We start from the raw sequence: 12,596 nt of genomic DNA, 5'->3' as shown, positions 1-12,596 counted from the left end.
TTCTGAGTTAGTGCCAAACCTACTAATGTCATGGCCTGCTCCCTGCTTGACGCTGAAGTGTGCCCATTGAGAAGATGGTGCCCATGTTGCCAGCCTCTGCAGTCAGAAGTGTGTGCAGGCTGCTCCCAAATACTCGCTTTCCTAGGCACTGCTCACACCTGGTCAGAAAGTGGGGTCAGATTAGCCATAGCTAGGACTGGATCATAGCTGCAGCCCACTACTGGGAAACCTTTTTTCTTTGCAGACTAATTTAATTTTCTTGGCTTGGTCTAACTCTGAATGTTCTGATCATTTAATATAATCAGCAAGTGAATGCCCAGTCCAAATTATCATTATTTTAAATTTAGAGCTTCATCTTAGAAGAATTCTGAAAAAAAAAAAAAGGCAGTGCTGATGTCTAGAAATGAGTAAGAGATTTTTAAGTTATTTTGGTCCCAAAGCATTTTGGTGAATTTTTGTCTCCTGGGAACAAGTTTCAAGGAAAATAAAATATGTTAAGTTCTGAATGACTTTAAGAATTTTTTTAAAAAAGGTTGGAATTGATGAAAGTCTTTTGCCTGGTACCTTGGGCTTTGATTACGTGTTTTTTTTTTTTTTTTTAAAAAAAAAAAGGGGGGGAGGGAGGCAAGTGAGTGTTATAGAAATGCAGTGATTAAGATATGAAAAATCTGTAATTGTCTCCTCAAAGGCAGTGGCTCAGCTTAGCATACTTTATGTAAATGGGATGCTTTTTTGTGCATTCTGACCTGGGAGATTGATAGATGCAGCTTGGAACACAGCACAAAAGCATTCTTGATCAATTTAAATAAATCTGCCATCTTAAATTTTAAGAGCAATGCAAAACTGATATTTTTTTCTGCTGTAGAACTTGTTTTTAAGGGTATTAGATCAGTTACTGTAGGTGAATTATGTGCATTGAGCAGTAGGAAAGAGAGAAGGAAGGTGATGTTTGCCAGTAAGCATTATTCACACAGCTTAAGGCCAAAGGTGCTCGTGAGATCGCTTAACCTGGCCCATTTTTTATAACAAGGCACTAATGCACCTATCTAGTAAGCTCAGAAAGCTTTTTTTGGCTTAAAAAATATTTTGGAAAAAAAAAAAAAAAAAAAGCAAAACACCACCACCACCACCAAAACTGCTGCTGATTTGGACAAATTAAAAGATTTTTAAAAAAGTATGTTTAAAGTTTTAGAAGAATTGTAACTAGTTTAGATTTGTCTAGCTGCGGCTTCTAACTTCTTGTTATCTTTTCTCAGTCATATTCAAAAGTTCTTTAATATCCACTATTTTCATTCATTAATAGCTCTCTTCAGTTTAGGACAGCTCTTCTCTCAAGCTTTTTGGTAAATCTAAACACGGTGATTTTTTTTTGTTTCTGTAAGGCATGTTGCCAACCCTCAACTCATTATGACTTTTCTGTATTCAGCTTGGGTTTGGACATTTACATTTTGGCCACCAAAACTGCTCAAATCCAAACCTTTTGTCTATAAATCCTGTTTATACAAGACATAGAAAGTGAAATCTAGGTTTCTGTGCAAAGAGCTGGATTTTTGTCATTGAATTAAATGGCTCCAGAGTATTACCCATAGGCTTTATCCATAGTGTCAGTGACTAAATGATAAATATTATGGGTTTCAGCTTCAGTAAAGAAAATACTGAGAGACTAAATCTGTAAGCGGATAGAAGAAAATGAGATAGCTCAGGAGAAGGTCGCCAAGCCTGCGTGAACATTGTCCCAGATGAAGTTACTAAATTTAAACAGAGCTGCATTCAGAAGTACAGTAGAGTGCATTTCCTCATTTAAGACTTCAGAAGAGCATTTCACACGGTTTATTTTACAGTCTGACTAAATCAGGTAACTTGTAGGTAGGTAAGAAATGTGAAATGAAATGCAATTGAGTAGAGCTGGATTTCTGCAGGAGGTCAAGACTTGGGCTAATAAATCCTCCAGTCTATCTCCTTATGCCCCGTTCCCCCTGAAGGCTCCTAGATGCTCGGTAGCCTCTTTGTGCTGCTGGCAGTGGATGGGCAGGAAGCCTCTACTGCTGTTTTCCTGGGGTGATGTGTAAAATCCTCCTGCTTCCCCAGAGTAAAGCTGCTATTGTCATCACAGGAGCAGCTTATCTCCCCAGCTGGAGAACCAAACCTACTTCATTCCTCCGTGCTCTTATCTCATCAGGAGCAGTTTACGGGCCTTGGGAGCAGAGGAGGTAGGAGTCAGTAAATTCAGCCTTAACTCACTTCTTCCTCAGAAAGAGGAAAAGCTTGATGCTACTGATCTTAACAGCACCACTTGTGTCTTTAAACAGTAATAAAAATGATTAAGGTACATTTTCACTATATCTTTATTACCCTTTTCTTGTACGGACACGGACTTTATTTGCTCATCTCCATGTAGTCATTGCTATCCATTCTTAAGTAGCGTGGTCTCATCTTAATTTCTTCAGGATACTTGCCTCATTCAGCACAGACAGATTTGTGTTCAGCGGCTGCGCAACTATTTTTTTCAAGTTTTTATCTTTTTTCATCTTTTTTTTTTTAAGTTTACACTGTGTGACCAAATGCTCTTAGGCCAAATTTATCAATTTCCGCATGACTTCCCTCCTTGTTCCAGTGCTTGAATGTTTACTAAGTATATTGTCGTGGTGTGACTGAGAAGAGGAGGTGATATTTCTCAGTTTTACGGAACTAGGACACACAGAAGTGAAAATTAGAAATGCTCACGAAGTTTGCGCTCAGGTTGAGCTCCAGAGGATACTTTTTGAGAGTACTTGCTAAAAAGTACGCTCCTTTTGACTTCAGTCAGCTATGAATGATCAGCATTTGTCAAAATCAGAATCCAAGGTCTCATTCATCTCTCAGAAAATACGTGACACAAATTCACTGAGTTCAGGAGAAAAAAATGAAGGTGGAGGCACTTGCCTGTTACCTTTTTCCAGTCTCTTAAGGGAGGTTGAAGGATGCTCTTTTCGAATGTCATACTCAGATACCTTACTAACTAGGCTTTTTTTTCCCTTTATTCTCCTGCTTTACTTACTGCAACACTTCACCTTCAGTAAGATGTATGGGAAGGATTTACTCAGCAATATCTTCTTTTTCGCCAGGGCTACTGAACTGAGAAAGGTCTGGTTAGTTGTTGAATAATGCATGTGATTGTGCTGGAAAGCCATACTGCTATGCAGCATGCTCTTAAGGGAAGACTTCGAGTTAAGATTACTAATTCCTGACTTTTAAGTGCTGGAATGCAGCCTTAATGTTCTCTCAGCGTATATTACTTTTATGCCCTATGTTGGTGCTTTTTTTGAACTCAAGTCTTGGACTCCATTCCAGCTATTTTAGAGGACTGGTTTCTTGACATCACTGCCCCTTCAACCGTTTAGTCCTGCCATCTTCTTTTCCATCCAGACATCATCATTATCCCTGATTGCCCATTCAGATTTTTTGTCCCAGTAGCTGAAGATCTTCACCTGATTTCAGTCAATCCTAATTCACCATTAGACTTCCTCTCTTTTTTCTCCTTGTCCCACTTATAGTGTATTTTCTTCTTCCAATTCCTACGCCAGTTTAACTGATCGTTATACTGGATCCCCAGATCTTATCTAGTAGGTCTTTCGTATCTTACCACCAGTTTTTTGTTTAGTTTTTGTAGCTTTTGATGGAGCAGCTGAGATGATTCCTTTGCCACTGTCTCATTTATGATACCTGGTTCTCTCTTCCACATTCAAATCAACCTGTTTTCTTTCCCATGTAATTTAGGAGCCAGTGGGTGGTATTATGTCAAAATCAACAAAAAAGAAGCATTCCTGCACTGTTGTGGGGGAGGGTCTCCAGTGTCCCAGAAACCGATAAAGATTGCAGGATTAATTGATTACAGTTCTGCTATTTCACTTTGAATCACGTTCAATGCAAACAGATCCTTCAGAGAACTTTGATTCAATGCTGAACGATCTGTGAAATGGATAACTGGCCGCTAGGCTCTGAAATTGTCCAGGTTTTAGTAATTCTTTTTCCCAATGGGGCAAATTAAAACAAACAAACAGGCAGACTGTATGTGACTTAGTCAAGAATGGAAGTACTGGATTTATTCTCTCAACCAAACTGTTCTAAGAATGTATCTTTCATGTGGAGTTCTTGGCGTTTGAGTTTCTGTTATGGAAGCACACACCATTTTTGCTTAGGAGCTCCTCCAGATATTTTGATGATGGTCATATGGCAATTTGTTAAAAATGTGAACAATTTGCACTTTAAATGTGTAAAGGTATTGAGAAATCAAGGTGAGAAATACTGTTTGTGTTGCTTTAATTTCTCATAACATTGAGCAAATGATTTTGATGTCTTCAAGGTATTACAAAACTGGATCAAGTGTCAAGGCAAAACTGCTTATGGAGAATGAAAAGTATGTTCTAAATACTAACTGTTTTGCATTTTGCTTGTGTTAGCAAAAACTCGTGCTGCTGACTTACTGGTGAATCCACTGGACCCAAGAAATGCAGATAAAATTAGAGTTAAAATTGCTGACCTGGGGAATGCCTGCTGGGTGGTAAGTATCAGGTCAGCTATACAGCCTTCCTACTTAGAATAAGCCTTTTTATTGCTCATTTTTCCTTTTAATGTGGTTCTTTCTGTTGTAGCATAAACACTTCACAGAAGACATCCAGACAAGACAATATAGATCCATAGAAGTTTTAATAGGAGCAGGTTACAGTACACCTGCTGATATCTGGAGTACCGCGTGTATGGTAAGAACGATACAATACATATTCTAAAATCTCCTAAAAACAGTCGTTTATGTAGTGAGGGATCCTGATGTGGATGGTTCTGACATTTTGACACAAATATAATATTAAAATTACGTACCGTCAGATAGCTACTGATGATTGTTCCCCTTTATTTGAATATTTTAAGCATTCTTAATCAACAGGAAGTATTTTGGAAGAAGTTTCTAATTTTCATTTGATCCATTTTAAACCTGCAGTCTAAAATATGCAAGTTTAAAGGAAAATGTACCTATATTTTAAATGTCAAAATCTAATTGAAATCGTACAACTGCATGTTTCTTTCCTGTCTTAGAATCTCTGCAACTCTTTGCTGTGTTTCCATTCCTTTTTATTACATAAAGTAGCAAAACACTGAAATACTTTAAATTTTTGCCACCTTCAGTGAAAACATTCATCAGATTTGGTTTGCAAATCACAGCTTTAGATGCTAAACTTGAAGAGAAGGAATTTAATTTATTAGTAAAGTATGTGGTAATGTTCTGTAGAATTAGTTTTAACACACAGGAAAACTGAAATGATATATTTTTATAGAAAGTAGGAAAAATGAAAATAACTTTTTGAAACACTGATTCTGTTTGCAGTCTCACTTTGAGGACAAGCTACATGCATTTTCTCATTAAAGATAGTTTTGGAAATACATTTAGAAATACCTTTGTCTATTTTAAAAGTGAAAACTTATTCAAATCTTTATATTTTACAAATACATGTCTGAAAAGAGTAAGTGTGTGAGGAGGAGGAGAACACTTAAATACTAGACACAGTTTGCAGGCGTGGGTGATGAGAAGAATTGCAGAACTGAGAGGGAGAGGAGGAGGATTGAAAGGAACATAAAATCCTACAGATATCAGCTCAGCAAGCCATGTGTTGGAAGTAACTAACCCATAAGTAAATTTGCAAGCATGTTTTCTCTGGAGTTTAATACTAGCTTTTGCTTTAGTACATGGAAAAGAACATCCATTTCTAAATTTACTCTTCAATTTTGAGGAAAAATGTAGAATTTTTCTATTACATTGAAAATGAAGCATAGAAAATTTTCCACAGTTTTGATCCTGAATTCTGTGAACTCTTTAATGAGTCTTCTCTCAGTCTTCTTGTAGCTATCTATAATATTACTGTAGGGACTTATCATTCCTTTTACCTGATATTCTGTTAACCTTAATTCAACCCAGTACCTCTTTATGGTGTTGAATACTCTGTATTCTTCCTTTAAGGTTGTACTTATTCAGCCAGCATCCTGCTAATTGATACTTGGTGTGAGTTGTAAACGTTCCTTTTAAATAGAAAAGACATCTTTGGAAGGGCACTAGCTACTGACATGACGTGTGAGTTCTTATCCCATATTGTAAGAACTTCTATCAGATTTTAAATAGTTGTAGCGACTGGATGAGTTTCGAAAAACTGTATCGGACAAGAGGAGATGAAGAACATGCAAGCAAATATTGGGCTGTTTCACTCTGTGACAGTCATCCTGCCCCTTACACTCTGTGACAGTCATCCTGCCCCTTACACTCAAATTCTTTTTCATGTTATATAGGCTGTATTGCTTTCTTCGTGTGAGTCCTTTCTTAAACTCACAAAAACAAAACCTAAAGAATCTCTGCCAGTTGGGTTATCTTAGTTCAGATTCACAGTTATGTATAGAATTTCATTATTTCCATAAGAAAAATACAATTCTGCTTTTTTCATATGTAAGTTTTAAAGATAGTAAAGCATTCGAGGCAGAAACACTAGAATTCTCTTCCATCTTCTGTCACAGACTTTGTATTTTTGCTCTTAAAAATACTGTAGAAACTTTGCAGTCTTACAGCACTGCCACAGGGTAGTTGAATTCAGTTATCTTCACTGTACAAGTGCAGTCATGTAGAAGATGGAGATCAGTGCCTGAAACTCACTCCAGAAATTCATAGTTTCCAAACTCCTTGGGATCTGCTTTCGTTCTGGAGTGGTTAGGAAGTGGGTCAGAGCAGTGTAAGTGCTCATCCTGAATCAGAGGGAGTAGAGCTCTGAGGTAGGTACTAACCAAACACCTTAACTGTCTTTCTGCAGAGGACTTTTGATGTGCTGAAATGTTAAAATGTGCGGAAACGTGACTGATGTAGAACTGCAAACTCCCAATTAACCTATTAGGCCATTTTTGGAAATCTTGATTTGATTATCTCCAGTCACTGTAGTATCGAAGAACAGTGAAGTTCTGAAGCGTTTTAATGCCACGAGAATCCCACTTGCTTTCTCAATTCTGGATTCTCTGTTGTACCTAAGTGTGCCTCACAAAGTGTCCTTCTTAGGTAACTTTGCTCTTGTTGCCTTATTTAATTCTGTAGTGTTTACTTTTAGCTGTATTTTCAAAGGGACTGCCTGATGGAGCTGAAGTTGGTGTTTATTTTGCTCTGACGGGCTGAAAACGTGGCTCAGGTATTCTGTTAGCCGTGCTGTCTAAGACTTCATATTAAATGGAGAGGAAGGTGATTCTCCACCTCTTTGAAATGTTGCTTTGCTTGCATGACAGGTCCAATGTCATTAAGGACATTTTGGAAGCTTTGCTGTGCAAAATGAACGGTCCAGAAGCATTGCCTTTACTTTTTGCTTCACGGTATTCCATACCTCCTTACCTTGCCCAGGGTGATACCACCAGGCACATAGGGTGTCCTACCAGCTCAGCCCTGTGCTTCCTGCATATGGTATTTCTCATTCACTGCTTGAAAAAAAAATAAAAATAAACATTTTTTAAAAAGGGTTGTCTGTTAAGGGCTAGCTATAACTTAATAAGTGACTGTAAATCTGAGGTTGTGTTCAGGGCGAGTAAGTAATTCCCCTGATCATATCCTCATCAGAAATGTTTGTGACTAGTATTGAGCACCTGTTCTGGAAAGGTGACATCTGGCTTTGCTCTGGGAGCTGTGACATAATTACAGGTTCTGTCTTTCATTCTGATAATGATTTTGACTTCGGCTAAGCTTTCTTGTCTCAATTTATCTACTGAAAGATAATGCACATCTTGCAAAAGTCTGTGCCTCATGAATGATGTGAATTAACACAAATGCAAAGTATAGCAAGGTGGTATCTGAGCAAAGATGAGACACCAGGCTTTTAAAACACATACTTGTGACTCTGAATTGTTGGGCATGCTCTCTGAACCTAATCTGGAAGAGGGTTTAAAATATTTTAATCTCATGAAGATGGATTTAAATGTTGAACTGTATCCTGTAGATCTGTGTGTATCCAGGACCCTCAGTCAGAGATTCCTGAGCAGTGTTCCCACAGAGGCTGATCTCAGCTTTTTACTTCTCTCTGTGTAGCTCCTGCTGACAGAAGACCTCCTGCTTCACAGTCATGGTGAGGGTCTCTGGTTCTGGGTGCAGTGTTCAAGTACAGCCACACGGCTGCCAAACCCTCCTGAAAGAGCTTGTTCCGATGTGGTCCAGAACACTGCTTAGCAGTATAACGCGTGCATAAAGACTGCTTATCTTGCAGAATAGAAGGGGGTTTTCCAGCTGTTTTATATGCACTTCTGGGTCAGATATTCTAAATCCATATAAAAATAATAAAACCAGGCCTTTCTATGAATTATGTTAGGGTCCGTGGAGTTTCTATGTCAGTAGCTGAGCCCTCTATATGTACATAAAGCACCTCCATCTTTTCGTGTCTCCTGGTTTGTAGGTTTTGTGGAGGACTACCTGGAGTGCATGGGGCCAGGCTTCACCTGGCTTCTGAGCTTGGTCTTGTGCTTTATCACTCTCCATTTGAGCCTAAGGCCTTTCATTGCCTTTTGCTTGCTAACAAAATAATCTTGCTCATTGGGAATAGCAGTGACTAGGCAAGTAGCAGAGCTGCTGGCTCTTGCCTTGGCTTGTGTTTATGGCATTAAGTGTTTCTGTCAGGCATAGAGGTCGTGGTGTATCACGACAGTAGCAAACTCTTTTGTCACGTTACCATTCATCAGCAGTTTTACTTGACCTTTAGTATTGACAGTGGAGGTGGTGATGTTTTTAACAAAGCAAATGATGGTGCCCTGAGCATGCAAAGCATCTGCATCCATGTGTGCACAGCAACTTGCAGAGTACTCCCCTTATGGACCTGGCTTTTAGGACATGCTGCGTTGTGTCTGCGTGGAGTGCTCGCATTAGGTGGGCTGCGCCAGTGCGGGTTGGCTTCATCTAGCCACCAGCCCCGTGTGTTTGATGCAGCTTCCTAGGAGAGAACAGTCACGTTGTATTTACATTATACTCAGTACGAAGTAGTCAGAGATTCTGATCAGGATTAATTGTGCTGGAAGTCTACACAAACAGAGTCATGTAAGGACTCTACCCAAATAGCTTATAATATAACTGAAGCCGGGTAAAAGAGAGAGAAGTAACTCGGTGCTAAAAACCTTACAGCTCCTTTTCTTATGGTGTTATGTCAGTGAATAAGTAGCATTGTAAGCCAGGAGCCTGTGGGCTGAATCTTCTAATTTTAGATGATTCAGCATGGCTCAGTTCTTGTGCCCCCAACAGGGTAAGTACCTCTTTGAATCAGATTTAAAGGATGAAAGGGGGTATTCTCAGGCCAGTACCAGTCCTCTGCTCAGGTAATCTGAATTTCAGGGTCTTAAAGGGGGCAGGGGAAGATAGGAGGGAAAAAACAGGATGACGCATGTCTATCGAGGCTTATAATCACTGCATGCATGATGTGCTATGAAGCTGATGAAAGAAATTAAATGCCACTGGGGTTTTCCAGACTATGACAAAGGAGTTTGCTTGTTCTCTGATGAGCAAAGAATGCAACAAAGTGTAACTTCTTTTTTTTTTCCCAGACTTTTAGGGACCTTAGCATGAGTAATTGTTGCAATCATTTGCTGCCCATTTACATATTTTGCTAAGGAACTTGCACAGTGCCCTTTTTTTTTCCCTTTCAACAATGTGGCCAGTTTAAGTGGGATTATCAACTGCTCTCATGCGAAGCTGACACTGGAAATCTCTTTTCACAGATAGTGTAGTCTAGAAAATACTATGTTCCCTTGCTGTACTAAACCCTACTTTAATTATGCCAACAGGGAGGTACATTTCTCGTTGTTTTTTTTTCATTTTCACCCAAAAAAGAAGCAGATCTGGATCCAGCAGTGCCTTTGACAGGACTGAAACCACGCTTGATCATTTGACTTTATCAGGCTGAATTTCCTCATTTGCAGTACTGAGAGTCTCTTCCTGCAGAGCACAAACTGAGCAGGCACCGATTGATTTAGCACTTCCTAAATCTCCAAAACCACAGAACACAGTGCCCCACTGCTGCTGCCTGGAAATGCTGGCGAGATAAGGCAGTTAGCACTGGTCGAGGGCATCCCTTTGTGCTGCTTCTGAAAATGACAGCAAGCACCATGATTCCATCGCTTTTCCTTGTTTATGCTCTTTGGATCAGAGACAGGAAAAGCACCTGAAACGATGAGTCTCATCATCTGACTCGTGTTGTTCATTAGGTACGGTCTTGTTTTAGCTGCGGGGAGGAGATGACTCTATCACAAGCTAGGACATTAACAAGACCGTATTTTTTAGCACATATCTGAGGTGGCTTTTGTGGTGAGCTGTGATTCCTGAAATATCTTATTTTTGTAATGAGAACTCGCTAATATATCATAGCTGTAGACCGGCAGGAAGTCTGAGAAGGAGAAATTGAAGTTGGTGTTTTTTCTACCCAAAAAGAATAGGAAAGATTAAGGAAATATCACCTTTGTATTGGGTAAGAGGAAAAAGGAGGCAAGCAAACAGCTTTCATAGTAAGGGAAAATGCTCTTACAGCTTGTGAGACCAGGCAAACAAGCTTACAGTGGTGGTTTTTATTTATTAATTAATTTATTTTTATTACAAGTCATTCATTCTATTCATAGGAAACAACTCAGAAGGACAAAAGGAAGAAGGAGAGTATGGTAACTTATGTTAAATGTGCAAATAAGCACTTGTTGCTCAGTCCCAAATTTAATTCTTTGGATAATGCCCTCTAACGAGGAGCAGGGAGGTGACTCTTTGTGTTGTCAGTGGGAGAAAACAGCCATGTCCCCATAGGATCGTGAGTATCATCGTGCTGGTGCGTGCGAGTGGCACACCACCGAAGGTGTGATGACAAGCCTCAGTCTGCACAGAAGCAGCATTTTGAGGAAAAATGGAAAATCCAAAATCTGGTTGGGAGAGAAGAAAAACTTGAAGTTGCACATATTTTTCAGTAGGCAGATACAGTACAAAATGCTGTTATTAATCACTGTGCACCCTTTTGCTTTGAAGGCGGTGGGTGGACAACCTGAAACATTCAGAAGTAAATGATTTTCCAAAGAAATTGACTTTTCAAGGCAACACTCAGCATTTGCATGATTCTGAGCTCGGAGTATAGCAAATAATAGAAAGCTGTTTCCTTTTCAAGCATCCCATGTATGTCTGACCTTCCTTTCCAAGCAGCAACCGTGCAAAATCCCTTTTATATTCCTTCCATTGCCTGGATCATTAGAGTAAGATGTTCATGGGAGAACAACCTGTTATCCGGAGTGCTTCTCTCAGAAAGCTTTTTGCTCTTCTTTTCATGCTCCCACTTACCTGTGGAACAGTGTGCTTAAAACCAAGTCTATTTTTAAAGCAGTTACAATTTTCTCATTCATAGCTCTTCATTTCAGCTGGGGTGGAGAAACTCTGGCCAAGAGCTGGATCTCGTCTGTCAGAATAATAATTCTGGCCTCTAGTTTGTTGTCCTTTTTCAGCTGGGGTTTTTGTAAGAGGAATTCAGGGAGCCTGGTGAAGGCCAAGTGAATTACTCTTCCCGTCCTCTCCCAGACATCTTTCCCTAGGCATGCAGCCATTTTCAATCACCAGATTGAGTACACAGCTGTCATACAGTGAAAATGTAGCTATTTCCAATTGTGTGATTAGACGTGGATCCATAATACGCGGTAGCAGTGCCAACAGTTCCGTATTGTGGTAGGTTCATGCACAGCCACATGGCGGGGAAGGAATTGTGGCCTCTCCAGAGCCTACAAAAGCAGCAGGGTGACCATTTATCTGCAATGTTCTCCATCTGTAGATGGTGAAAAACAGTCTAGACTGTTTTTCTGTGATCGCCTTAGAGAAGTGATAAGTAGTGATTGCCAATACAGTCGGTAAGGATGGATGATTGCCTTGGGCTTCTGTGCCATATGTTAAGCGTGCTGCATCTCGTTTGTTCTCTCCATATAATAATTGGAACACTGATTTCTGTGGAGGTAAATGTCAACATTAAGAAAAATAAGATGATAATTCAGAGTTTTGTTCAAAAAAATGTATTTTTAAAAAATATTTTCAAAGGGAAAGAAATTATACAAATATGACTAACCTGTATTTGCAGCACTGTGGAAATAACAGACATATCTTGGCTGGAAGGCATCTGTAGAGGTCCTGTAGTCTTGTCTACGTCCTGCTTGTACCAGGGTTGATGTCAAGGCTGGATCAGGTTGTTCAGGGCCTCACCCAGCTGCGTGTTACATAGCTCTCAAGGTGGCATTAACATGGCCCTTCTGAGCAGCCTGTCCTGATGCTCAGCCTGTCTCTCTGAAGGATTTTTTCCTCATATCAGGTTGGAATTTTCCATGTTGCCACCTGCGTCCATTCCCTGTTGTCCTTTCATGGTTCCGCCTGAGAACGGTGAATCTCGATCTTCTCTGTTCCTGCCTTGTAGGCAGTGGGGTACAGCGACTGAATCCCCCTTTGCCATCCTCCCTCCAGCCTGCCCAACCCCAGCACCCCCAGCCTCTCCTCCTGCCTCCTGGGCTCTGCCCCATGCCCTCTCAGAGCTCCTCCATGCTCTTTCTCCAGTTTGCCAGGGTCT

The 12,596-nt window shown here is 40.0% G+C and overlaps 1 protein-coding gene across 5 annotated transcripts in view; it reads left to right on the top strand.

Moving 5' to 3' along the window:
• Positions 1-12,596, top strand: part of SRPK2 (SRSF protein kinase 2) — a 145,376-nt gene that overhangs the window by 123,729 nt on the left and 9,051 nt on the right. For all 5 annotated transcript variants that reach the window (XM_035315669.1, XM_035315980.1, XM_035315825.1 and 2 more), the window contains 2 exons: positions 4,440-4,540; positions 4,632-4,739. In XM_035315669.1, coding sequence (XP_035171560.1) covers positions 4,440-4,540; positions 4,632-4,739 — 209 coding nt within the window. The remainder of the gene's footprint in view (positions 1-4,439; positions 4,541-4,631; positions 4,740-12,596) is intronic.

The sequence above is a fragment of the Oxyura jamaicensis genome, chromosome 1 (genome assembly GCF_011077185.1).
Source record: "Oxyura jamaicensis isolate SHBP4307 breed ruddy duck chromosome 1, BPBGC_Ojam_1.0, whole genome shotgun sequence".
Taxonomy (NCBI): Eukaryota; Metazoa; Chordata; class Aves; order Anseriformes; family Anatidae; genus Oxyura; species Oxyura jamaicensis.
This window is presented reverse-complemented; position numbering and strand designations above follow the sequence as displayed.